Source organism: Melospiza georgiana, chromosome 8, assembly GCF_028018845.1.
Source record: "Melospiza georgiana isolate bMelGeo1 chromosome 8, bMelGeo1.pri, whole genome shotgun sequence".
Lineage (NCBI taxonomy): Eukaryota > Metazoa > Chordata > Aves > Passeriformes > Passerellidae > Melospiza > Melospiza georgiana.
The window spans coordinates 1,846,504-1,874,496 of NC_080437.1; the positions used below are offsets into that span (position 1 = coordinate 1,846,504).

Genomic DNA, 27,993 nt, shown 5'->3' on the forward strand with positions numbered 1-27,993 from the left:
AGTACCATTGCATCCTTTTGCAAATCTTCATCAGTTATTTTATTTACTGCTCCAAATAACGTGTTAAAATATGTGTAAACAAAATTTATAAAAAGTTAATACAGATACCGCAGAAATTCCTGGCTTACAGCTTTCTGCAAATTTCCTGCTGATTTGTTCCTGGGGCTGAAACAAGTGATGCTAATCTCTCTGAATTTGCTGGTTATTCAGCCACCCTAATTCTTGGAGGAGTCTGGCATCCACATGCCTGGATCTCATACTCAGTACAATCAGTAGTCCAAATCTTTCATTCTTCATTGCTTTCATGTGTGAAAACAGGGGTGTCCCTTCCTGTTTATTTTAACATTGCTCTTCTAAAAGATATTTATAGCATAAGGAAGATTCATGACTATTTCCTTTTCATTTAAAAAAGGTAACTTCTTGCACTCAAAGATACATGCTGTGAAATTACCTGTGTAGCAAAAAGTTTAATTCTCTCCAAATTAAGGAAAAAGTGTTTTAAAAAAAATGTAGGTTATCTTGAATCCAGTCATGAGTTCAGCTTCAGTGAGTCTCCTCTTATAAAAAACAGCACCTCAGCTCTATTCTGTCAGGCAGTGTTCCAGCTGAACATGTTCCACACATTGCCAGGCTTCAGAGCACTTGTTGAGCTGGACTGATGATGTTAGTGTTGCACCAAAGTTGAATTTGATAATAGTAATTTGAAAGTGAAGGCAGAACAACATGTCAAAAGAGAGGATATTGCATTCTCAAAATAATCAGCGAGCAATAATTTGAATCAGCACAGTGGTATTGCTTACACTCATATATCCTCTGTTAATGTTGTTCTGTGGCTCAGTTATAAATACTCTGTTGTGGCCATATTGATTAAACCATCAGTGTTTAATTTTCCTGTCACAATATTTCACTTGATTGCAGAAATTGGTGAAAAAAGTTTCTGAATCTGGACCACAAAGGGTCAAAACAAACCCGGTCACTGCTCTGCTCTGCTGTGCCCAGCTGCGAGCAGCGAGGTGAGGGAGGGAATGAATGGGCTGAGATTCCTGTCTGTCAGCCTGTTATGACTGAGAAGCTGGACTAGGCCAATATTCAAGCAGCAATCAATTTATTATTTAATATGGTAAAGTATGAGCAATACAGCGCTGGGTACAGTGGGGGAAGTTTTCCCTCCAACTGCACACTGATAATTGATGGTTACAGGTATTTATAGGGGTACTCATCAGTTTTTTTCAGCAGTTTCTATTTCCAATCTTTTACTCATCAGCAATTTTTATTCCAAATTATTACATCACAATTCTATACACTACTGTGATTTTAATTTCTCAGGATGTATCTCAAAGGAGTATCCCCAGATGGTGACGGTCCAGTTTCCAAAGAAGAAAGAGGAATCCCATCTGGTGGGGTCCAGCTCCCCAGGTGTGTGTCCACCTTTTAATTGCAGAGACTCTAAATCCCATAACAGTGATGTCCAGCTTCCCTTTGGTCAAAACCATAAACCCTTGAGGTGATGTTCATCTTCCTTTCTCAAGCTGCTTTTCTCTGCTTCAACAAGGCATGAGATAAGCAAATTTCCTTTATATATATTCCAAAGCTATAGTTTCAAGGATACAAGTAATATTCTAAAATTATACTTCAAAAGGTTATTATTGCAGAGCTTTTTATGGATTAAATGCAAGCAAAAAGCAACATGCTTAACACCCTAATTCCAATGCTCCTAAATCAAGCAGGGTTAATTGCAAACAAATGATAGGTTCAATGGCCTTTTTCCATGCTTTATTTTCCTCAGTTATTATTAGAATTCACAGCTCTCCCATTGTTGGTTTCCACACATTTTGCATTCACAAGTACACACGTCGCCTGTTTGTACCTGACACCAAACATGGCTTTGTATCCCACAAGCCCAGGGCTGCGTTTCTGGAGCCACCTGGTTTCTGATTGATAGCCAAGGTAACTGCCCTGTACAAGCCAGCATCACAGAACTAGGCTGCAAGTCCATTTTTAAGTAAAACAAGCCATTGATATTTGTGTTATTTCTAGTTTAAGTGTTTCCTTCTGTGCTCAGTTTAGATCCTGTACTAATAATACAGGCCTGTACTCCCCACCCACCAGTGTCACTCCTCTCAGTGCTTTGCTTCTTTTGTCTGCTTTCAAAGTGAACAAATTCAAGCAGGTATTCTCAGATTTTATTGTGTTGGGCTTTTCTCAATTTAAAACCTTATATACCCCATTGACTGTTGACTCAGGATAAAGATTTTCTGAAGGTTTCTCATGATCACATAAAGTGCCTGTTTCTTCTATGACTAAGTGATTAGTTTAGTGTGGATGCCTAATTTTAGAGAACAGAAGTGAGGTGAGATGATTTGTACCTAGAGAGCTGACTGCTGGTCTCTTTTGAGACATGCATTATGTTCCATTTCCTTACACTCTGTATAGCAATTTTAATCAGTCATATCCTCTATGAGGGCAGGTTTTAATCTGTTTTTGAAAGATCAAGGATGCTTGAAGAGTATATTATGAAATGTTTTGTATATAAACACAATGGACTGAGTTGGATATTATAAAAACAAAAGTTCATCTTCTCACAGAGGTTAATCCAACAGTGAATTTGGTATGGAAATTAGAAGTACTGCTTAAAATATCAAGAGAGATTTCCTGTGGTTTCTGTTTTAATCTGAAAAGGAAGAATTCTCTAATAGGAACAAGAAGTCTTGAGAAAGAAGATGCTTCTTCCCCCTCCCTAAATAGGAAATGTTAATTGAGCTAAGCTAAATTGCTGCTCCACTGGCTCACTGCTCACACTGTCATTTAAGAAACAAACAGTATCCTCATAGGCCAGTGACCTTTGTAAATTAGCTTGAGCAGTGAGATCTCCTGCAAATCTCCCTTCTGAGTTAGCATTTGGAAGTTAGGACCTTCCTTCAAAAATTGATTTATAACATAGCAAAGTAATAGAATTCAGAAGCATGGATATAAATTCAGTGAGGTACAAAACATCAGTGAGATGGGAAGACTGAACACCATACCAGCTCTGGGGTGATAATATTTCCAGACACAGTAGTAACTAAATATCTTATTTCTCATGTTCTTAGGTTTTCTCTCTGCTGAGTTTATTCACTGCTCTGTGCTCATGGCCTGGAGCTTCTGCCTGCTGTTAAAAGGTGCCCAGGCTTGGGGTGTCAGCCACACTTCCAGGAGCCTCAGCTGGGCTTTGTGGCCAGCACTGGTACTGGAAAAGCTCAGGCAGTGGCAAAGGATTTGAGATACCATGGTTAAATAGGTGCACAATAATTGCACACAGCACAGTGTCTCAGTTCTGAATGTGAATAAGGTACTCAGGTGTGTGGAGGAAGCAGAACAGTCCTAGCTGCACAGTGAAAAAACCCCAAACCACATCAAACTGCCCACTTGGGCTATGATATTGGACACTTCCCACATATGAAACCAACACTCAGCTGCTGAAGTATTTTGGTGAGCACCAAGGGTCACATTAAACATTCCTCTGAGGGAGGTTATTTTAGGCTGCAGTGCCTTACATTCCTCATATACTGCATCAAGTACTTCTAAGTCTGAATATTGATTATGTTATATTGAAAAAACACCCTAGAATATATTGCAGGATGAAAAAAGATTTGGGTTAAGAGTCTCTGTAGTCTGTCTTTGTTTGTGAGCCTTGGCTAAAGAAAAATTCTTCAAAGATTTGGGTTTTTTTACAAAATGCTTGGTATTAATGGGAATTCCATACTAAAATGCAGCAATTTTGAAAAAAATATTTAGAAATACTGAGATTTAGTACTTTCTGATTTGACACATTTAGGTTTTGCTTTGAAATACCTTTTAGTTTTAGTATTCCAGTTAAATTACAAGTCTAGTTGAAATATTTGATTTTATGGAAACATTTTCTAAGAGTCTTCTGGGACATTTCAAAATTATCTCTGAATATAAACACCATTTTGAATTAGGAAAAATAATAATTAAAGCTTTAAGGGACCCAGGTGTTCTTTCTAGTCCCCTTTAAGACAGAGCTGTTTTTGGTGACTGGAGTGTTTTGGCCTCTGGTTCAATTCTACCAAAGACAAAAAGCAAATTCTGCTGTTGAGATAACAAGTATGTAACAGTGAACAAAAACTAGGCAACAAGAAGACTGAAATGTCACATCCACAGGAGGAGGAAAGCTGGCCCTGTGTAAGTGGCAGTTTCTTGTTTGGGGAAGCTGCCAGGCTGTTCTCCTGAGCTGATCCATCATGGAGATGTAATGCGTTCTGAGAGGAGGAGTGATAGGCTGCCTGAACTCGAGATTAAAAAAGGAATTTGATGGGAGCAGGGAAGAATGCTCTGATTATCTTTTCTTCTGGCACAGATGCACATCTCCCACTGTGGTGTTTAAAGGTCAGCCACACCAGGCAGAGGCAGAGAGATTTAATAGAAGTGGAGGCGATGATGAAGTGAACTTTGTGTTCTTCGTCCCTTCTCTCAGCACACGAATGTACCTTTGTCTCTGTCCCTTGATCTAATAACTCTGCCTTAGATCTGCTGATACATAAATGTGACACTGTGGCCTGTGGCCTCATTCTTGCCAGTGTGTTTTTCAGTTTTGCCTGCATTGCAATATGACAGGGCTGGCTGCTGGGACTGCAAACAAGGGACAGTAACAAGCAGCACACATATTTAAGTGCATCAGGGCTGTGATGTGTTGATACAGAGCAGCAGAGGCATGCTCAAAAAACAAGTTTGCAAGTTAGTGCAAAGATTTCCAGTGCAGAAAATGCACGTCTATTGAAGGTGAATTCTCCTTAAGAGAGCATTTTAAAAAATAAGTTGAAAGCTGTAAAGGAGAAAAACCCTTGATTTATAAAAATGCATATTGTTTCTATTTCTATGAGGAAATGGAGGTTTTAAATATACATAGATTAAAAATTATTTTTTGTTTAATGCTATTAGAATTACAATACCATTTTGGCAAACAATATGGAAGAACTTACATATGGTACAATGAAGCGTTTTCAGCATTTGCAGTTCATTTCCAAAATGTTTGCAGAATAAGGACAGTGAAAATAACAGTAAGTGTCTGGTAACCAAAGGTAATATTGACAATTAATTAATAAGCATGCTCAAGAAAAGGCTTCCTTTCTCCTAAAAGGCAAAACACAGCCCCTGGCTCTTGAACTAAAGCTGTCTATGTCTGCTTCTTGTGGAAATCAGCTCTGCCAAAAGTCAGTGTTAACATGGAATCTGCAAACACTAACAGGTTGGTAATTATTTTCTATGCAAACAGCAAATATTTCTCTTTAAGTACAGTGGGAAGACTCTCACACATCAGTCTGTTTTATTGGCATTCATCTAAAAAATGATTGCTCTTTTTTACCACCGTGTCTGATTTTGTATGTAATTTGCTGCATCTTTCTATGTCAAATTTTAAATATAGTGACCCAGAAAATTAGGTTGGAAGCAACTTTCCATAGGTGTGGAAGATGCAACAAAAACATCCTAAACAAATAATTTCCCTTTTGTGCTTTCCTAAGTGTACAACTTTCAAGCAGCCTGTGACAGCTGCTACTTTTACCTCTGAACATCCAGTACTTAAGGACTGCATTCTTTTACCTGGCTCAGCTTTTACTTAGAGCTAAGGTCCATGGAAATAAAACTGCTTGAACTCTGAAAACCAACAATCCCCCTGATTTGATATCCAGTATACACTTGCATAGTTTCCTGTCAGATAGCAGCTTAATCTCAAATGGATTTAACAATCCTTTAATTTTGCCTTATATATCAAAGTACTGCATGTACAAAGTCCTGTCAATTGAGAGACTCTGATTTCTTTCTACCACCTTCAAAGACAATTGGGAATTGAGTATTCTCAGCACTATTCCTATTTCTATCAGTTTTAATCCCAGACTGGCAAACACAAAATAAAAATAACATTTTAATCCTTCATTGCCTCTTTTTTCAATATTGATTTTACTGAGCTATTGGAAAACAAAACTACTTCTGACAATGGCAGCACTTCAAAACTGCATGTGCAGAGGTCAGACTGACAGATGACTGGAACATCTTTATTAACTTTAAGAATATCAGAAGAGAGAAGACTTTTATCATTCTCCTTTGGAGTATAATCAGAAGACAAGAAGCATGAATCCTATTAAGTGGAAGTTTTTAGTTTCAGGCTGTTCAATGCTAAGGGTTTTCATCCCCAGATGTAAGATCCAAGTCAAGGGCTTGTCATTTTTTTGCTGTTGCTTTTGCTCTTACTATTCCTCTTTAACCCCTAATGTCCTTTGAGTGGTGTGATCATTTATGTCAGAATAGCAGTTGCAGACTGTAAGTGTAGAACATATCCTTGTATATATTTTTGTGGTACAGTTTGTGTGTCAGTCATGCACAGCAGCTGTCCTGAGGATACAGGTCCCTTGGCACAGTGGGATCTGCAGGTACAGAGCTCCAGTGTGGCTTTCTGCTTCAGAGAGCATCCAGCTGTGGAGCACTTGGCATATGGAGGTGTGGATGCAGAACAGTGGTCAGCATTTGGGAATAAAATGTATCTGTCAGCAGTTTAGGATGTCATTTTTTAAATAAGATAAGCTCTTTTAAGCCTGATCAATATTTAAAAATGGGAAGTGGATTTTCATTACATTACCTTTCTAATTAACCCTCCTCTCTTATCACACATTCTTTCATTTTTTTTCTCTCAGTTAGTAAGCTAATGCTCTGTTTTTGAGACAAAACCCACCTGATTTTAGTGTGCTGATTTCAGTGCATCCTGAGTTTTTGGACTGGGAATTCCCGTTTGGGCTGCCCTTGTTGCTGTGGGATTTTCCCTTTCAGGAGAGCCCCAGTGCTGCCTCAGGCAGGGCTCAGGTAGCAGCTCACTGGGGACATGTGGGCAGGGGGGTTCCTTTGTTCTCCCTTCTTCATTGTTCACTTAAACCCAAAGAGCCCAGGGGGCCCATTTGAGTAACCTGACTGCTGACACTGCTAATTTTAGCAAGCCTGTGATTAGCAATAGTAACCTAACCACTAAATAAATGAAAAAAGGCACTATCTCTTACTTAGAGATACTTTCTTTTCCTGCAGCTGTATAAAAATCCGGATTTGATGTCTGGAACACAAATGCAGTGCTGATGAGCCCAGGAGTCACATGTGAACCCCAGCTCTCCCATTTCAGTGAGTTGCAGAGTCCCTCAGCAATCTGAGCTGCTTGGCAGGAGGGTGAGAGGGCCCTGGGGCAGCCAGGCCTTGCTCCAGTGGGTGGGTGTTTGCAGCGACCCTGCAACAGGCAAAGGTGCTTTACCTAAAGATGGTGATGCATTTGTGGGAGAGGGTTGTGTGGAAGTACTTCTAAAATTAAAGGCAGCACAGGAATGATGCACAGATCCTTTAAATGCAAAACTATGCATTATGTTCTAGTAGAAGCAGTCTGGCAGTAGTAACTGAGAGGTGGTAGGCAGATTGAAGGAGCCTTTAAAGATGGGTGGCTTGTTTCTGGGTGTTTTGGAGCTGGTCCATGGATGCTTAATGGAGAGCTAATGTGGTCAAGGGAGTAAATTAAGAAAAGTAATTCAATAAAGTTTGGTTAAAGTCAGGCATGTGCTTCCAAGTGTATGTAAGCTTTAAGACTTTGAACCTTGCTGTTTAGGGCCTCAGAGTTCTAGCATTTTGCAGCAAGTCCTGAATTAATAATGCAAGTATTTTTGTACCTCTGTATAATTAATCAAATGAGATTCAACTTTCCTATTACTGATTGAACTTCAGGTGATAAATGGTGACATTTTCATTAATCCTCTTAATCACAGCCTTTATTGCATAAGTGTGTGAAGCAAGGGAACAAAAGATAAACAACCCAAAGATTTCTCAGAGTTTCTGTGTTTAGGGGCATATTTCAGCCCTGGCAATGCCAGGCCCCTGGTGCAGTGTGCTGGGAGCTCCAGGAGCTCAGGGGGAGTGGAGTCCCCAGCAGGACCCCCTGGTTACCATCTGTGGTGAGACTGTACAGAGAGCTGCACACGTGCACTGGCACTGACTCCTTGCCTCTTATTGCTGCAGAAACCAGATTTAGAAGTTCCTCAGAGTATTAGAAATTGTGATAATTGTGATTCCATTATATCCCCAGAAGTCTCATCATTTTGATACATTGATCTGTAATGAGCCAGTCAGCTGTAACAGAATAATTCCAAAGGTGCCAAAAAAAGCACTCATCATCTAAATATTAACATCATTTTACTAAAGCTTGTGCTTCTCAAATACCAAACAAGTCTCTCTTTCATTTGTTGGGGTTTGCTGGTTTGTTTTTATTTTATCCCCTTGGAATATGAATGCTGTGACAGTTGTTAAAGGAGAAGGTTTACTCTTCATGGTTTAAACTGAAAGAGGGCAGGTTTAATTTAAGTAGGAGGAAGAAATTCTTCCCTGTGGGGGTGGTGATGGCCCAGCTTGCCCAGAGAAGTTGCCCCATCCCTGAAGTGCTCAGGGCCAGGCTGGGCAGGGCTTGGAGCAGCCTTGCTGATGAGAGGTGTCCCTGCCCATGGCAGGGGGTGTGATCCCTTTCAACCCAAAGCATTCTGTGATTTGTGAGTCTTTTCCTGATGACTGGGCCACAACTTGGCTTGCTCAATGTAACCACTGCTCTAGGAGTCTTTCTGGTTATTTTACCACTGGCAAATGGCTTTTGAACCAGTATTTTTCTGCCACTGCCTGGGTGATGCTTTTTACAAGACTGTACTTCATAACATGACTTTCTAGATATATTGAAATGACTGATAAATGTCTTTGTTCTGAAATGCAGTTTGTACACAATACCTAGAGGAGCTATGTCATAGCTTGTATTTGAGACAAGAAAGCAAAAAGTAGGGCAAATTCTTCTATAATACAGGAGTAACAGCATAAATGAAATTAAAAAAAAAATAAGAATGGCTGGGGGAGAAAAAAGTAAGATAATTATCAGAAAACACTGTGGGAAGCCATGGACTAGAATTCCTGATTACAAGGAAGGCAAATGATCATTGTTTATCAGGGAAGTTGGATATGTTTTTGTTTATGACAGCTTGGCTGAGACAAAAGGAATATCCTGCTAGGTATTTCCCTTTGGTTTTCTTCTTGTTCTGCTGAACTTTTTAAAAAGAATCTGAACATCCAACTTGAGCAATGTGCAATAATGTCAGTGTAGTTACTGCCAAGGAATCACATGGCTTACATTTAAACATCACAGTAATAAATTCCTTTTTCATAGCTGTTAGCCTAGTATTCAAATTACTGAGTTCATGACAAATTTCCAGAAGCTTCTGAAAAGCACAGGCTAGTCCTGCTGGGTGTAAGGAACCTCCTAAGGACAGTCCCAAGGTGTGCAGTGATGCTTTCTCTATTGGAGCTGTCCTCAGCCACTGTCACAGCTGAGGCACTGAGGGCACAGAGGACAGCAGTAGCCATGTCCCAGGAACTTTTGTGATGGGAAATTCAGATCAGTATATTCTGAGATTTAGCTTAATTAACCAGCAGTCATTTGTGGATTTAAATTCTCCACTCCCTTGCACAGAGGTGTGTTTCCTTTGAAATGAGACTGCTGAAGTCTTTGTGCTGCTGTTGGACAGGTGTCTGCTGTGCCTGAGGATCGTTTCTCACCAGGGCATCCTTCGCAGTCAATAACAGCCAATTCTTTTGCCTCTGTTCAGGGCCAGTGTACTGTAAACAAGATAGAATCTCCTAGGAGTTTTTCAGTGAACTTGGTATGATCACATTGCTGCAGTTGGAATTCTGTGCACACACTTTGGGTGAGCCCACACTGATGCTGCAAACTGCACTGCACTCTGCGGTTTGCAGTCTGGGCAGTTTTCTAAATGAGAATGGGCTGCAGCTTATGAACAGCTTCAAATGTTTTCTTTGTGATCAGCTTCACATTTCCTAGATCAGAGATCACACAGCAAAAATTAGTCAAGGGTTTCTTGTAAAATGTTTTATGAACCTTTATTAACAGAAACAGAGACTTCCACTGCCACAGAAGCATTTTATGTGAGTACAACACACATTTGTTTGTTCCATATAAACTACAGGAGCTGTGAGCTTGTGTCCAGCTCCACTGGCAATTGGAATTGGCTGTCTGTATGTGGCTTTCATGGCACCATTTACAAAGAGGAGAATGAAAAACTAATAAACCTGAGAGAATTACTGATTCATTTAAGGGATTAAGGAAGGGTGAAAATGAATGAGAGGACTAATTACATTTTTACAAGAGATTTGAAACGTAGGCTACAGTGAATGCACAGGAACGTACTGCGATGCACTAATGAAGTAATTGTCGCAGACATTTTTTCACAGAAATCCTTTCTTTGGGATTTGTGCATCTTCTGGGAAGCAGAGGCCCCAGAAGAAGAATGTAAACAATGATTATCAGCTGCTGTGGAATGCAATAGGATGCACCTGTGATTGGTTCATGTTCCATGTGTACAGTTAAGGGCCAATCACAGGAGCAAGTTCGGGGAAAGATTCCCTGGACACACAACTTTGTTTTGGATTATTTCCTATTCTATTCTTAGCTTAGCAGCTCTGCAACTTCTCTCTTTATTCTTTTTAGTATAGTCATAATGTATTATGTATCATATATCAATAAATCCGGCCTTCTGATCATCAAACAAGATTCTCATCCTTCTCTCACCCCAGCGACCTCCACGGGTCGCTGTAATAAGTAATGGAATGGTTAAGAATGCACCACACACACACACACAGACAGAGCTGTGTGAGATGGAACCCTGAAACACACAGACACACAGACACACACACAGACACACAGACACACAGACAGAGCTGTGTGAGATGGAACCCTGACACACACACACATAGACACACACACACAGAGCTGTGTGAGATGGAACCCTGAAACACAGACACACACACAGACACACAGACACACAGACTCACAGACACACAGACACACAGAGCTGTGTGAGATGGAACCCTGACACACAGACACACAGACACAGACACACAGACACACAGACACACAGACACACACAGCTGTGTGAGCTGGGACCCTGACAGGGCGTCTAAAGCCACAGCCCTGAGTTTTCTGCTTTATTGGCTACTTCGAGTTGTTCTTTCTCTTTTGAAACCGAGGAGCTTTGCTGGCCTTGCTGCTTTAAAGACCAACTTCGTGCAGCATAAGTTCTAAAACAGCAATCTGTGTTATGAATAAGAAGCTTGACTAGGCCAATATTCAAGCAGCAATCAATTTATTAATTAATATGGTAAAGTGTGAGCAATACAGCGCTGGGTACAGTGGGGGAAGTTTTCCCTGCAACTGCTCACCCATAGTTGGGGCTTACAGGTATTTACAGGAGTACTCATCAGCTTTCTCAGCAGTTTCCATTCCCATTTTTTACTCATCAGCAGGTTCTATTCCCAATGTTTACGTCACAATTCTATACACTATTGTGATTTAGTTTTTCTCAGGATTTATCCCAAAAAGGAGTATCCCAGGTGGTGGTCTGGTTTCCAAAAGAAGGAAGGAATATTTCATCTGGTGAAGTCCAGTTCTCCAGATGTGTGTCCACCTTTTAATTGCAAGGACTATAAATCTCATAACAGTGATGTCCAGCTTCCCTTGGTCAGACCCTGAGTTGATGTTCATCTTCCTTTCTCAAGCTGCATGTTTCCTTTTTATATATTCTAAATCTATAGTTTCAAAAGATCCTTATTACAAGCAATATTCTAAAATTATACTTCAAAAGGTTATTATTGCAAAACTCTTTAAGGCTTACAAGCAGAAAGTTCCTGTCAAAAAGCAACATCCTTAACACTTTAATTCAAATGCTCCTAAATCAACTTAAGAGTTATAAAGGTTAATTGCAAACAAAGGGTAGGTTCAAAGGCCTTCTTCCATGCTTTAATTTCCTCATTTATTATTAGAATTTGTCTTTATAACTGTCCCATGGTTGGTCTCCACACACATGACAATCACAAATACACACGTTGCCTGTGTGTACCTGACACGAAACACAGCTTGGTATTTCACACCTGTGAGGCAACAGCAGCAGACAATGTGTTTGGAGGTTTTCCTCTCTTACAGGATTTTCAGTGCCAGTTGTTGGGGACAGAACAGCCCCATTGAGGTGGAGGGTGCAGCTCAGCAGTGCAGAGGGACAGACAGACAGACAGACAGCCTGCTCTGGGCTGCTGTTTGGGGCACTGCTGCGCCTTAGCTTTTACTTGCTTGAGTTTGAAGCTGTCTGGGATGGGTTGTTACACTAATCCTCTGCTTATCCCTTTTTCAGGTCCTGCTGAGTGGAAGCAGGACAACAATTCACTGAAGAATTCACTTCTGAGAAGCTTTGGAAGTGGTTTGGTTTTCGTTCTGAAAAGCTGCTGCTATAAAATAATTCTTTAAACACACATGATGTGTTCTTGTGTGAAGGGGAGGGCCTGGTGGTTCTTTACTAGATAAGCTGCCTTAGGCTCTGACTTGCTTTCTTAAGTCAATTTCTTCTTTTAAACTAGGAGATGGACTTGTGCTTGCTCTGGGAAGGCTTTCAGAGTGCTGGGTTACAGATATGGCCACTGGCAGAATATTGAAGGCTGGATGACCTTTACTTTTTTAATTTGTTTCCTTTTTTTTCTGGAATATTTGACTAACAAGTAATAAGAAAACGTATGAGGATATATCCATGTGTATGTCTGAATCTTGCCTGTGCTTTATAGACAAAAAAGACCTGAATTTTGAGTGTTCTATTGGTAGTGAGACACAGGTCACAGCCACAGGCAGTATCTGATTTACTGGAGTCTGGCTAGCTTGCCAGAGTATAATACAAATACAGTATTTGTTCTTGGATGTACCTAGAGCTCAGAGTCTAGAGAGGGAATCCTTACCTGAGTTCTTCAAATGTAACTGTGACCTGAAGCAGTGGGAGAGAGCTTAGTGGGGCTCTGCATCAGGCCTGACACCTTTATTGAGAAGGAAATGGATTCTGGAATTTTCCTGGGCAGAATTCTCACTTGCATGTGTGCTGTGTTTGTCTCACAGTGTGTGTATTATCTCTTTTCATTTTGGTTGAGGCCCAATTCATAAAGGTACTGCCCTAGATGAACTTGTATGAGATAAGACTTGTCTGAGCACATGGAACTAGAAATAAACCAGTTGCAGTTATGTCACTAGGAAAAAACCCAACCCTACAACAAAACTCAACAATCCAGTCCGTGGGTATTTATATATGCTTTATTAATCACACCAGCAGAGTACTGGGCATGCTTGGTAGGAAACAGCTGAAGTTGCATAATACTCTGAGGAGTTTGAGCCATCTTGGGCAGTGGCTGGTCACACCTGCAGGGGCAGTGATAAGCCTCAGGTGTAGAATGTTCAGCTAATTTTGTCAAATTGGCAGTGGGTCAGGCAGCAGTGCAGTGCTGCCCAATTCAGCTCTGCAGAAAGTGGAAGGAGATGGAGACAGGTAAGATGAAGAACAGGCCAAAAGACACTGAAAGGAGAGTGAGGAAGCTTTCCGTTGCCTACTGTAGTTAAGTTAGCAGATTCAAGAGTTTTTCTGAAAAAGGAGAAGCTGGAAAGCTGAAGGAGGCAGGGAAAGAAGCACAATACATGTTAAATGCATATTTGAGTAGGGTTTGTAAGTTTTTCTCCACAAAAGTAAAAGCTAATAAAAGGTAAGAGTGTAACTTTTGACCTGAGGTATAACTATTTGACTTGATCTGGATAGAAATTAAATTTTATGGTAGAAAATGGATTGGAGAACAAGCAACATTTTGATACTACTTTATTGCCCACTGGTGGTAAGTTTTAAGTCCACAGGAATGTGTTTTTTCACTATAAACAAATACTGTAGTCTATGTAAGTTTTATTAAGCCCATAAAAATGCTCATAGTAATCATAAATGCATATAAAATGCAGCAATGACTGGAAGACATACATACATCAGTGTAGCCTTTTCCTTGAAAAAGTATAGAATCATTATTTAATGTTGACCTTTGTAGTTTTTTTATGGCTCTTTTTGGTATGAGCAGTCATTTTCCTCAAAAGACTTCTTAAAGCCTCATGAATAAAGCTAGTGGTGGAAACTGAGAACACAAACCTGTAGAAGATACTTCTGTACACCACAAAATTAGAGGCAGAAAATACATAAGTACATTTTATCCTTTATGGTTTGAAGAGAGCAGGCTAGCAGTTATAATCAGTTTACACTGTATATAATTTATATTGAAAGCTGCATTGACTGCTGTAGTGCTGGAATTGAAATGTTATTCCTCAGCTCAGTGTTCAGTTGCTCTCCTACAAATGAAATATCACCTGAATTGTATTATTCAGGATTAACCTCTACCTCAATAGATTGATCACTGGGCTGGTTTTGTGTCCATTTGTGCCTTTTTAACTCCTTGCCAGTGCCAGGGAGAATGTTACACATGTGGAAGGGACACTCTGGTTAGTGTTCCTTAGTGTGTATGAGAAATACTCTTGCTTGCTTTTGTGGAAAACCAGTAAGTTTTTCTGATATTTACTATGTGTTAAAAAAGAGATAAAATGATAGGATCAGTCCTTTAAACTTCCTAAATCTGTGTTTGAAGCTTTGTGACACACAAGTTCATTTTTTTGTGAAATCTGAAGCATGCTGGTTTTATTTTGGTAACACTTTCCCACTATGGTACTAAGAATTTCTGTAGGGTTGTCAGTGGGAGGGATTGGGTTGGATCAGAGGGTTCTTCACACTAGGCTAAAAAAATCTCCAAGTACAGACTTGGGGCTTACCCTGAAGGACCTGGGTCACCTCAGGCTAGGCAGAGCTTTGTGGCTCCTTCCTCAGTGAAACAGTTTCTTGACAGGAGGTGTTTAATTAAAACCAGGAAATCTTCACTAAGAAGAGGAAACAAACTTTTATGGAATTAATGACTTAGTTATCCCTAGTGATTTACAGTAAAAGTGCTTTGGGACTTTGGGTAAAATAGTGAAAAGAATCTGAGCTTCTACTGGTGGAGCAGAAGGGATCACATCTAGAGAACATGCTGCTTCATTTTGTACAATTTATAGACGAAGAATTTAGCTAGTTAGCAGACAATCTGTTCCTGAGCAAATACTTATTTTTGGGAGTTAATGGAGTGAATTTGACTGAAAAAAATCCTTGGGGGTACATCTAATTCTTGCTGTGCAGTGTGGACAATATATCAGCAAAGCTGTTCCCAACTGCAAATGGAACAGGTGGTGAGGCAGTGCAGTGATCATTTATTCCTCTACTGCTTAAAATCTCCCTTTTGCATTTGACTTTCCATTTTGTTCTCAACCTGGAGTGAAGCCTGCACCAGGACTCATTCCTGAACCACTGTATTGCATCCTTAGATCATGGCTGGAACATCTCTCCCAAGGATTTCTGTCCCTTTCCAGCAGAATGAACATGAGAGCCCTCACAGGGAAGGGAAAATCTTACTTTGCAGTGAGCTTCCACTTGCCCTGAGGCTCTTAAGGGAATTTTTGTCCACAGAAAGGGTGTTAGGCTATCTCTGTTTCTTTCAGCAACAGACAGCTCCAGGTAGTTGGCTGTTAAGAATTACCACACCTGGTAATTCTGGTAATTCACCTTAATTCACACCTGGAAACCCACTGGAGGTGTTTAGTGGCTCTCCAGAGTGTTTTGCCTAAATGTGTTTTCTGTTTTGCATTAATACCCAGTGCAAATCTGAGGTTGGATGAAGCTTGAGCCTTCATCTTCACTTAAAGCCTTCATCCTGTGCTTGGGGAGAGAACATTAGGGGATCCACAGTGTGCATGCACTTGTGTGAGCATAGGCAAGGGAAAAAGTCTTCCAGCCCAAGGAAATTTGGACAACAGAGTGAGCTTGTTCATGTGCAATGTCTCTCTCATGGCCTTTAAGTGCATCTTTCTTTGCCTGTCAGTTTGGTAAAGAGTAGGAACTGAAGAAATCTGGACACACATTTCCAGTTGTGCTCTCTCCTCGATGCACCAGTCCCATGTAATGTACAAATCAAGGAGAGCAACGTGATTTGTTGAATTCTTTTATAACAGAGTAAATCTGCAGTACCCAAATCTTACTGTTCAGCAATTTCTAGCCTGAAAAGTTGTTGGGTCATGATATTGTAAAGAGAGGAACCCCCTCCCCAATACAGAAAGGTAAACCCTCACCCAATAGTAAAAGTACCAATTAAGAAGTTGCTTAATAACTGCAGGAATAAAAGAAATGTTCATTGGCATGTCTTCTGTGTAGAGATAATGGGCCTCAAAGAATGCACTCTTTGGTGCCTTCAGAATCTAAAAATCCATCCAGCTAAGGAAATATTTTATCTACTGCCAGTGCTGCACTTACATGCTCAGTTCAAAGTCTTATTTTCCCACTGCACCTTAATTAGTGTATTAATTGATGTTGCTAAACCTCATCAAGGATGGTTTGTTCTCTGTTTGTTATGTTTTCAAGGAAAAGCTCTATAACTGCTCCCTTAGAGTCTTTAAAATGTCTGGAGAAAATGATAATTTTTTTTTCTTTGGTAGAGTTGTGATTTCAATCAGACCAGCCTACAAGAAAGCTTTTTATTTGTCCTGACAAACTTTGCTCTTCAGAAGGACAATTATTTTCTGACTGAGAGCAATCTTGGATTTTCATTTTGCAGTTTTGTTTTTGAAGTTGCAGTGTACTTGGGTTTGCAGTCCCCTAGGGGAAGCTGGTTTCTTCCAGAAAATACAAAAGAAATGTGATGTATTTGTGTAGTTTACACTGCTTAGGGGAGAAACTGTGGTGTAATGAAGATTTCTCTGGTTGCAGAAACCTTTTGAGATGTGTGTGATAGATGACAGTAAGGTCTTATCCGAGCTAGGTCTTGATTTTTTCTTATAGACTATAGACATTTACTATTGCTGAGCAGCTTGCCCTCCTTATTAGCAACATTACAGCCTCAAAAGAGCCTGCAGCTTCACACATACCTTTCTCCTGCTTGGAAAAATTACACACAGGTGATTTCCTGCTCCCATGTGGTTTATTTGAATTATTGTGGTTTGGATTTGTGCTAGGAAGATCTCTTCAGGAGCTGCTGAGGGAAATAGCAACAGTGAATGTGCTGATGGCTGAGACCATGTTAGTGACCTCAGGGGTCTGAATTGTCCTGGGGTGGAATAGCTGTGAGCCTCACCACCTACTGCTGAGACTGACTGAAAGCCTTTTACTTATGCATAAGGTACATGTGGACAAGTGCTGCTTCAGTGCCAGGAGAAGAAAATTCTACCCATTTTCTCATGGAAACAGCAGCCTTATCAACATTGCTCAAAATGAAAGGCAAAGGTCTGAATTTGCTGCTGGCAATGCACTGTAGTATGAACTCCAAATACTCATCCAAAATACAGCATGTGTTTATTCCAAAGTAGCCAATGCTACTTTGTTTCACTTAATAGATATTTTTAAGACACCTTATGTAATTATTGCAGACCTCTGTTGGCTGTTGTAAAATGCCCTAATGTAAATTCCAAGTGCTTATGCCCTGCCCTGGGTTTGCTGCTTGTGCTTTGAGAATTCTGTTCTGGAATGGGCCATGAGCAAGGAATGCTGAGGGCTGAAGGATCAGAAAGTTGTTCCTCTTTATATTCAAAAAACTCTTATTGCTGTTGACTTCAAATAAAAAGAACACTTGTGCTTTAAGAGCTCCTTCCCAACCTGAGCATGCTTTGCCAGAGAAGAGCCACAGTTTTACCCTCCTAATCTCCCACATGATTGGCAACACAGAACTTGTCCCCAGTGCTGATGTGTTACACTGAGCCACTGGCACCAGATGCTTTCAAGTTCATTCTCATGTTTTGAACAGGGCTTGGAGTGCATGATCTCTGGGAACCTCTTTCACCCTAACTTGTTATTCTGTGACTGTGACACAATTTACATCAAGGACTGCATTTGTACTGAAATGCTGGAGCCAGTGTAACTAGGAATCAGGATAAAAAGTTGCTGTGAACTGTCTGTATCTGCCTTGCTCATCTTGACAGGGCCAAAACTGCTCAGAGCAGTTCCTCACTGATAAACAGGAGCTCCATGTTGCACATGTTTGTACTGGATTCCAAGAAATGAAAGTCAAGTTTTTCTTGAAACTGCCAAATGAATTTGAAAAACCCGGTCACCTTATGGTAAAGAAAAAAAAAAAAAAGTTGAGCTGCTGAGAGTTTTTGTCCTGGTGGAATGGCTGGCATTGCCTTTTTATTTTACCCTTGAAATGTTGCTGCTTTAGACATAGAAGAGTTCTTTAAATCAATAATGTTTGCACTGAGTCCTGTGGAGTGCTTTATTTTACTTAGTGGTGTAGGAACAAAGTGTGAGTGAACACAGATTGAAGTTAGGTCTACACAAACACCTCAGAGACTGACGCAAAGGAGTTAAAATACTGAAGCCAGTATGAATTAATTTTTGAGAGCAGTAGTGAAAACTTCTGACGTGCACTCCAAAGAAAAACAACTAATTTTATTTCTTTTTTTGGAGGGGAGGGAATAGCATCTTTTAGGGCTGGATTGTGATGGTACAAAGTCATCTGTGGGTAGTTTAAGCTGAAGAGTTAGGAAGGAAAGCATAGAATCAAACCCATTTGTTCAGATACTGCATAAACAACCAAACTATGGCAGTTTACTCCAAATAAAAGAGAATACAGTGTTAGTGCATTGATGAAAACTGGATTTCTTCAGTCTTAACCACTTTTTTAATGTGGAAAAGGTAATACATCACATGGGTAGGGAACCATTGGTATTTCCCTTGGAATACCAGGGGCAGTTGTACAAAGTATTTTTGTGTAGGCACAGGTGTACGTGGAGGCCCTGCATTCCAAATCTCATCCCCTTCAGAAAGTGATTCTTAATCTCTTCTGAATTTTCAATAGGAAAAATAATTTGTCTGTGCACTGACTAATGTCTGCTAATTACTTCTATCATTCAGTAAGAATAATAAAAGCCTTTGGTGTGGTAGATTATTCTTGAACTAGTAGTGATGGTGTCCCAAAATGTTGATAAAGGAAGATTTGCTTTTATTTCATGGCAGCTGAACTGTAGAAGTTGTTGTATGAGTTTTGGGTGACTCCAAAATGACTGTGGCTGTGTTGATATTTGCAGCACTGCAGAGCTGTGGCTCTCAGGCACTGTTTGGTCTGCATTAACATTATAACATACTTTCTCCTTCATCCATTTAAACTTGTGGAGCATTGTGGAAGAGATTTTCACTTTAAAGGAAGCTGTATCTCCATGGTGTATGTTATAATAGAAGATGGATTTGTTCTTTCACAGATTTCAAGTTTCCATATACCTTGTCACTGTTGGTTGCACTGTATATTGCTGTATGATATGATCATTTCAGTTGAAAACCATACCACTAAAAGAATAATTTTTTGATAGCTCAGGGCAGAAATTATTTTGTGTTTAATTACAACAAGATAAATTTTATTTGAGCTTTAAGGTCTTAAAAGTAAGTTTAAAGGACTGTGTAAAAGCTGGTTATGGTTTGAAGGGCTCTGAAAAATAAAGGGGCAAGATCACAGGCAATGTGCTGAAACCATAGGCTCTTACTTTGAAATTTCCTCCTATTTTCCAAACACCACTCTGCAGCTGTTACCTGCTGAGCCTAAATTGGGGTGAGGTGCTAAGATTTCTCATCACTGTCACCTCTTTCCTCAGCTCTTTCTCCCTCCTGCAGTGTTTCCCTGTTCAAAAACATTCTTTGACAAAATATTTCTCCCCCCAAATGAAGGCTTTCTAGCAGAGATGTTTTTTGGCAGGTTTGAAGTCTGAACAGGAATACTTGCTCACAAGGCTGATTGCTAATTGAAGTCTATTTATTTTTTTTCAGGTTGCCAATCTTGCTTGTTCATTGTCAACAAATGAAGATGGAACGAAAATTGTTCAAATGGCAGCAAACCACATTGAGACTCTGTGCCCACAGGTAGGAGGTGTTCTCTTCATTCCCACTGTCACAAACACCAGGGTGCTGTCACACAGTGCAGATGTTTCCTTGTGTTCCTTTTGTCACATTCCATTTACACAGCTCAGCATAGCAAATGGAGGCCAAATGATAAATGCAAACACTCAGGCAATCTGTGGTTAACATAGAAATGGTTAATAGTCTGTCTTGGCTGGGGGTTCTTAAAAACTGCAGCTGCAAAAATATGCTGCTCTGTTTCTGAAACACCTGATTGAATGAGCAATTTCGTGAGTAACATGAAAAATTTGGCATAATTTACTCTGAAATAGTACTTATTTTCACCTTCAACTTGAAAGACTCTCCACTTGTTTTGGTTTTTGTGCAACAGTAAAGTATGAATTCTTCTGATTATCACCAATTTAAAAACTTGAACTTCCATCTTAAGGGAGTGAATGGGAAAAAAACACAGCTACAGATACACTTTTTCTAAGATATTAAGTCCCAAAAAATGTGTTCACTTTGTCGTGTTCAGAGTTACAGAGATATAAAAATTTCAGCATAGATCTTTTAGAGCAAAGATTTCACTGATTCCCGTGAATCTGATCTGTGTTAATTTCAAGATCATTAGTTCTTTGAAGAACACTGTAGTTTACACAGTGGCATAAGTATTCTTACCCTTTTGTGGTAATGTAGTTGATATAAAAGTTGAAGAGCAAATATTAATATGTTCAATATCAAGCTTGAGAAGTTCATTTTATGCCTGTTGAATAAATGCAGGTCTTGGAGAAATGAAAAACTTCTGTCAAGGAAGTATAATGTTCTGAAAATGTCACAAACCAATGTTTTCTCTTGAATAATTCACTTTCAATGTCTGTTTTTAAAACTTGAAGAGTTCTGTGTTTCAGATCACACTTGTATGTGATTTAATGTGTTTCTGGATTTGTAAGAAGGCTTCTTCCAGCTTCTTTGTTTCTCCAGGGGTCAGGTGCACTTTTATAATGGATTATTATGCATCCCAATACAGCTTTTTAATTGAAATGGAAACCTCCATATCTGATACCAGAAACTCTTAAAATCTAATTTTGACTAAAATATTGATTTTTCTTCATTTAAGTTTCTGGGCTTTTAATTTCCTATGCTAAAATGAAAGTTTCTTGGGTTTATTTCTTTTCTTTTGTTTAACCTCAAGGTAAACTGGGGTGAATTAGTTGATGATTATAGATCTGACTAAAAAGAGAATGTGGAAAATACAGAAGATTATATTACAACTAATGGCATGTTCATTGTGCAGGATTTGCTGCTTTCTTAGATAAGGACCATGCCCTGTGAAAGCAATTTGCTTTTTACCTAGGTAAGAAATAGCAGATTAAGGCTCCTGCATTTTTTTCAGTACACCAGATTATGCCATATCATTTAAAAACTTTCCATGGGGAAAATAATTCTCTCTTAAGTTCCCTGTGAGGCATATCAGTTAGAGTTCAGAGTGGGGAAATTCACATGCAGAACTCCCCAATGCTCTTAAATCTTCAGAGTGAAAAGAAAGGTATTTTATGTGCTTTACAAAATATTTATTAAAGGAAAGCATGGTGTGGATTGAAATCTGATATAGCAAAAATAAAAGAGCCTCCTGACCCCAAATGCCCCAAAAGTACCAACCAAAAAACCCCTTAGCAATTACAGAAAACACTTGGGAGTTTGCAGAAAACCCCTTTCCTATAAACAACCTTTGAGAAAAGCAGGAAAACACAGAGTAGGAAAACAACTCTTGCAGGTTGTTTATAATAACAAGTGATCATTGTTCATCTTCGACTCCCTAAAGTCTCATAAGCCAATTCTGGGAAAACTTATCTGGTTTTCTTGCTCTCTGACCAGGCTGTCAAACCTTTTTTTGTTTTGTCAAGTGAAATTATTAGCAAATATTTTGACTGTTCAACAAATGAAATAAGCTGGGCATTTATATTGGAGCCAATGCAAAACACATAATGGTCCTGGAATGCTATGAATCTTTTATGAGAAATTAATTTAGTGTTAAATCAGTAATAATAATAAAAAAAATGAACAGCTGGTTGCATATGATTTGGTGAAGGATTATTTCTGTTCCCATAACTCACTTTTGGATGGGAGAGTTGATTATTGTCAGGTAAGTAAGAACTCCAGTGTCACTTGTATTGGGAATCCATGTTACTGTCCTGGTGTGTCAGCAGAACCTTGACTTCAGCTGAGTGCATGGCAAAGAAAGGGAAGGGAAAGAACCTAAAGAAGCTGAGAAGCTTTTGTTTTTAAAAGCAAGGCTATAAATCTGTGGAGCTGTTTTGCCAATGCCCATTTTGGGTTTGTTACTCCTGTGCTTCCCTTCAGTGGTGTGTTTGAGGAAGACTGGTTGCTCTAAGAGTACCTGGTAATAATGGTAAACCCTTTAACATAGAGAGGGAGAACTATCCTGTGAGAAACCAGAGATGAGCAGATGAGAATCTGCTTTCTCTATCCAAATTCTTCATAGGTTTTTACATTTTTATGGTCTGATCAGCTTTCAAATCCTGAGCTGCTGCTTTTGAGAAGAATGTCCTTGAGCCTAAAACTGGAACAGCTGTGTCCAAGTGGAGATCAGAGGTGGGTGGTCTTAAGGCAACAGCTAGGATGATGATCTGTGTGTCACAGGGCTCTGCTTGGAGCCTTTTTATCGGCATAAAGATCCCTGGAGAGTTGGAAGGAGCAGGGAGTTGGGGATATTTTAGAAAAGCTGTATCTGAAACAGGGAATTTTAGGCTCAATTCCTTTGAAAGGGAGCTCTCACTGGAGCTTGCTGCTAGGTACCAGAGTGGTGCAGGGTAATTACTGGAACATAAAGGAAGGAAAACGCAAGAAAAACACACAAGTGTTCATGGTTTAGCTTAATCTTCAGATGGTGATAAATAAATTCTTGAAAGTCATTTGATCCTATGGAAAAATTTACTGGTAATTTTAAAGAAGAAGTGTAAGCACTGGTATAAGCAGAACCTTGGATCTTAGTATTTTGGTGAGCTCTGTTTTTCTCTGAATTATTGAGAGATAGATAGAAACCATCTGGTTATCAAGTGAGGTGAGAAGCAATTCTGTGTAACTAATGAAAAGTGTGTAACACTTGGCACAGTTGTGGAGGATTCAGCTGTGATTTTGAATGCCATCTTTTCTTGCTGCTTAGAACTCAATATGCTGCTAGTAGCTTTTAATACTGCCTGCTCTGTGATAAAGCAGTGTGTGGCAGCGTGGTGTTGATGCTGCTACCCAGTTCCCAAGGAGCATCTCCTGTGGAAAAGCTGCTTGGGTGAGCTTCTCTTCCAGCCTAGGTGGGGACTCTTTGGTGTGTCCTTCCAGGGTGAGGCCCTGGGGGTTTCCCTGAGGGGTTCAGAGGATTCCACACTGGTGAATATAGAAGGTGATTTTTTGGCTATGCTGGTTTGGTAAACAAGTCACTGTGGCAGTTCAGGTAACAGGGAGAGAGGTACTGGATAAGGAAGATGCTGAGCTGATCAGTGGGAATATATTTATACACATGTTTACAGACCATTGAAATACTGATCTGACAGCTGTCTTGAACATTTTGTATTTGGCTTGTCCAGCATAATTCATCTGTTTCTTCAATGCCAGTGTGACATCTGGAACTGACTGCTGTATTTTGGTATCATAGAGCTGTTTCCCTATTGACACATGTACCTGCAGTGAGAAGGGCAAAACCCACCAAGCCTTGCAAGAAACCAGCCCCTGCAGCCTTCCTTCCTTTGAATTTCAATTTCAGCCCTGTTGCAGTGATGCTTTCTTTCCTATCTTGCTAGCAGAGAATATTAAGCCTGTCATGTGTCCTTCAGAGTCACTTGAAACCGTCTGCATTTATCAGTGAATTCAGAAATACCACAGAACCAAGAGTGGGGGGATTGAGGGGTTTTTTGGAGTGTGTGTGTGTGTGCAGAAGGGATCCAGGCAAAGCATCCATTGCAGAGCAGCAGCCACTTGCCTTCTCTGCTCTGCCAAGTACAGTTTTGTGCAAAGTGTCCTGGAAGCCTTCAGCAGCCCAAGAGTGGCATCTCTGTGCCCCACACACAAAAATCCAACTTGAGCAGCTCTACTTCCCAAGCAGGGCTTGTGTGCTCTCTGCTTGCTTTCTTAGGAAATGATTGTGGCTTAGTTATGCTTTATAAGTTTTGATCAAGCTTTCATGGGAATGTCCTATAATTATTTCTTGAAATTAAATATTGTGTTTTTCTGTTATGAAAATGGATGGAGGAATTCAGCTCTTCCTTTGAGAAGAGCTACAGAATTCTTTCCATGGGTTTGCACTTAAATTGTCTTGCCTTTTTTTATTTTTGTTGATACAGACAAATGGATATTATTTCCTTCTGTGTAATTTTCTGGGAAATAGGTAATATCAAACATGAAAATTCTTGTTCACAAAACTGTGACTTGATAGCTGATCAGTGGGAAGGACTTTTGATGTGTTGCATTTTTCAGGTATTGGAGTTCAAGTATGTATTTTATGATGCTGTGGATTTTTGAAGCTAGTAGTTTGCATTTCCTGTATATTTACTCTTTCATGAGAGAAAAATCAATAATCTGTTTTTTATTTGCTCTGGCACATTAAATAGTGGGGAACATCGAAGAAGATTTTTCTTAGCCTCATAAAGATTCTTCACCAACATCACTAATAACCACAGTTTCATCTTGCTTGAACCATCTTTGTGGCATCTCTGTTTATCTGTATCAATACAATTTCCTTCAGATACAGGGCAGAAGTAATGGGGGAGAACATGGTAAATCAGTGACTTCTCTACCATCTGCTTAAAAGGCAGACAACAGATGTTAGTATCCAACAGTATTGGACTTCTTAGGTATCATCTCCAGCCTTTCAGTGGAGAATTAAATTAAATGTATTGTGCCTTAGTAGTGCTATTTCTGGAAGGAAGGTTAGTCTGGTGAAATGATGGTTTTCATGTAGGTTTTCATGTAGGCACAGTACTTGATGCTTCTGTACACACAGATGTTTGTTTTGGCTTGAGCTTCTCTAATAAACAGTTTGAAAGGGGGAACCTCTCCCCCACTGTTACTCTTAGGTTCCCCTGAAAGTCTCATGCTGGCTGTGACTGCTTGGCTCACTCATCATAGTACTTGGAGAGAGAATAATTAACTACAAAATGCCTTGGGGTTGTTTTCAATCTTAACTTTCATCTTCCAACATCTGTTGAGTTAGACTAGAATCCTCAACAAATTCTCGCCTTGTAATATTAAACAAAAATACAAACCCTGAGTAGCCTCAGCCTCTGCAGCAATGCAGAAGCTGTCCTGTTTTATCCTCCTCTTGCCTCACCTGCAGTCAGTGTACATAAGACATGAGACTGATTGAGATGTTAAAGTTGCTGGAGGGCATTTGCTATATTGCACCATAGTGCTATGAATGTTTTATAAACAATTTGTTTTCCCTTTGCCTTTAAAACTTGAAAGTGTTTTTCCTAGAGAGGTATTTTTTTTAATCTCCTCAACTTCATCCTTTTTTTCTGGATTTATAAGTTACAGATGCTACATTTTGTTGGTGACAGTTCTACAGCAAAATGCTAGGAAGGGAAAGAATGGCAATAAAGAATCATTATTAGAGACTTCTTGTGGTGTAGAACCTACTGAGTCTGGGGAGCAGGGTAGGAAAGCTTAGAGCAGTACAAGACAGCAAACATTACCACTGTTAAGAGATGGAGTCTTACATGGTTTTTGGAAGACAGGGATGGGCAGCAATAAAGAGCCAAAAATGTAAGTGGCTGTAGCATGCAGTAATAGAGAGGTGTAAATAGCACAGGCTGACAAGGGAGTTCATTGCTCTTGTGGAGGCAAGGAGCTCAAATCACTAATCCATGACTCCATCTGACATGGCTTTTTGGGGGCAATGTGCATCTCTGTTAGCAGCATTACATGGAACCTGGAGCTGTTTTCCAGCTGGAACACTGGCAGTATGAGGGGGATTCTTGTGTCACCCTGCAGTCACCAGGGGATGCAGATGAGGAACAGATGGGAGCACTGAGCTGGCAAACACTTAGGGCAGTGGGTGAGGTGCACATGAGCCTGGTGGAGCTGCACTGGTGCCAGGATGGGCTGTGTGCTCCATGTCCTGTGTGTGCCTCTGTGTTCCAGCCTTCTGGAGATGGCTGCTGCCTTCTGCATGAGCTGGACAGCAAAGGCACAGCAATTCATTTTGATTCCCTGCACACGATTCCCTTCCCTTTGTGCAGGGTCAGGCTTCAGTGCTTTGGGGAAATGCTGGCACAGCTCTGAGGAGGATGTTAAGGGAATTGTGGATGTGGTCCTGCCTGGGCCAGGCTGACCCCAGCACTCCCTACCAGCCTCTGCCATTCCATCCTTTGTGCAATCCACCCCCATACCTTCAAATATCCTATCCAAAACATCCCCTGGGTCACTTACAGACACTGTATTCAGAAAGGCAGAAATAGGAATGTTTATTCTCCTTACTTGAGTTTCAGTACTGCAAAACAAAGCAAAAGGAACTGAAATTATGGTTCCATGCAAGTCAGACACCTGAAATCTGGCCCACAAAAACAGCCCAACGTGTTTGGGGATCTGCTGTCTGCTACACTTGTCAGGTCAGGTGAAGTAAGTTCTGGAAGGAAAGTGCTGTTGGATGCACTTAAGAATCAGTCTGTAAGTGTTCAGCCTATTCTGATGTCTGTCTCCAAAAAATAGAGTGACTATGTACCCAAATGTAAATGCTGACCTGCAGAGGGGTGAAAGGGCAAATCTTACAAATATTGGTTAGTTCATGTCTCTGAACTTCCAGGATTTTAAACAGAGCTTTTAAATGGTTTTACAGGAGTGTAATCAAATTCAAGGCAATGGATGACTACCCTTCTTGTGTTTTCATGATTTTTGAGTGCAAACTACAATGCTATAATGTCATTAAATGGGGCAAAGAGAGGTAATGTGGTCTGCAAGGGGATTTTCTGTGTTCCATTTTGCATTCATATTTGCAAAAATTGCAATTTGACTGCCTGCTTTACTAAATTCCTAATTAAAAGTAGTTAGGAAAGTCACAGCAGCTTTGAAAGTAATAGTAAAACACAGCAGCAGTTGGTTTCCTTCCTGTATCTGTTAGATGATTGTGCATTACTGCTAACAAGGAGGCAGAGTCCTAATTTGCTACTCTGAGTTAGAAAAGCTTTTTTTATGTCACAAAGCTTTTGCTGCTATTGCAAACAGTAATTTCAGGTGTTGTTTACCAAACTATTTCCCCCCCAGTATACCTTTATGTGATGAATTGATGGAAATTAAATTTCAGTTTTCAGATAAGGTCATGCCATTGTGTGTGTCATGGGATTGTAGTATTTTCAAGATTATTCTTAGGATTTTGTAGGCTACACAGACAACTTGGTGTGTACTTGTAGATAATTTTGCATTTGCTAAGAGCTCTATAAAAGCCATTGGTGGTGTTGTTTTTCACATTTTATTTCCCACACGTGCTGTTATTGACATCCCAGCAGGAAAAGATGTGGCCAATATGTTTGGCTGGGATGCCATAACCTTACTCTGGATTTTTGTTGTCCCTTTCTGTAACTTCCTTGAGTATGGAACTGTTTTCCCATGTAGCTCTGACACCCAGGAGCTGAAATCAGACCTGGCCAACAGGATGGTGGTGGCTGTCCTGTGCAGGAGAGTTTGCTGTAATTGACCTCTGACAGGAAGAGGATGGACAGTAGAGAGTTCTGACCTCAGGGCTGTGAGTAGAACATCAGAACAAGCACACAGGACATTGGATGTAAAACCAGCCATGGAGCCCTGTTTTCCTGGGGTTGGCTGAAGATGGGAATTCCCTCTTTTCCTTTGCTTGCTTGCATGGCTTCAAGTGTGGTTCTCAATTGCTGGCGGTGGTTAAACCACAAGCACTCAATGTTCTTACTTCATGCAAGCAGGCCCTTGCCATTGCTGGTCCTGCTCCAAGTGAGGACAAACACATCACCTGAGTGTTGTTCTGGCACTAATCCTGCTGCAGGAAGAATGTGCTCTGTATGGGCTCTTGGCTTATTTGTCTGTTCACAGCTGTGTTGTGTTGAACTGGGAGAGAGTGTAGGTGTAGAAGAAGGGATTACAAGTGACCTCA

The 27,993-nt window shown here is 40.1% G+C and overlaps 1 protein-coding gene across 3 annotated transcripts in view; it reads left to right on the forward strand.

Moving 5' to 3' along the window:
• Positions 1-27,993, forward strand: part of CTNNA3 (catenin alpha 3) — a 411,331-nt gene that overhangs the window by 250,931 nt on the left and 132,407 nt on the right. For all 3 annotated transcript variants that reach the window (XM_058028688.1, XM_058028686.1, XM_058028687.1), the window contains one exon: positions 19,794-19,886. In XM_058028688.1, coding sequence (XP_057884671.1) covers positions 19,794-19,886 — 93 coding nt within the window. The remainder of the gene's footprint in view (positions 1-19,793; positions 19,887-27,993) is intronic.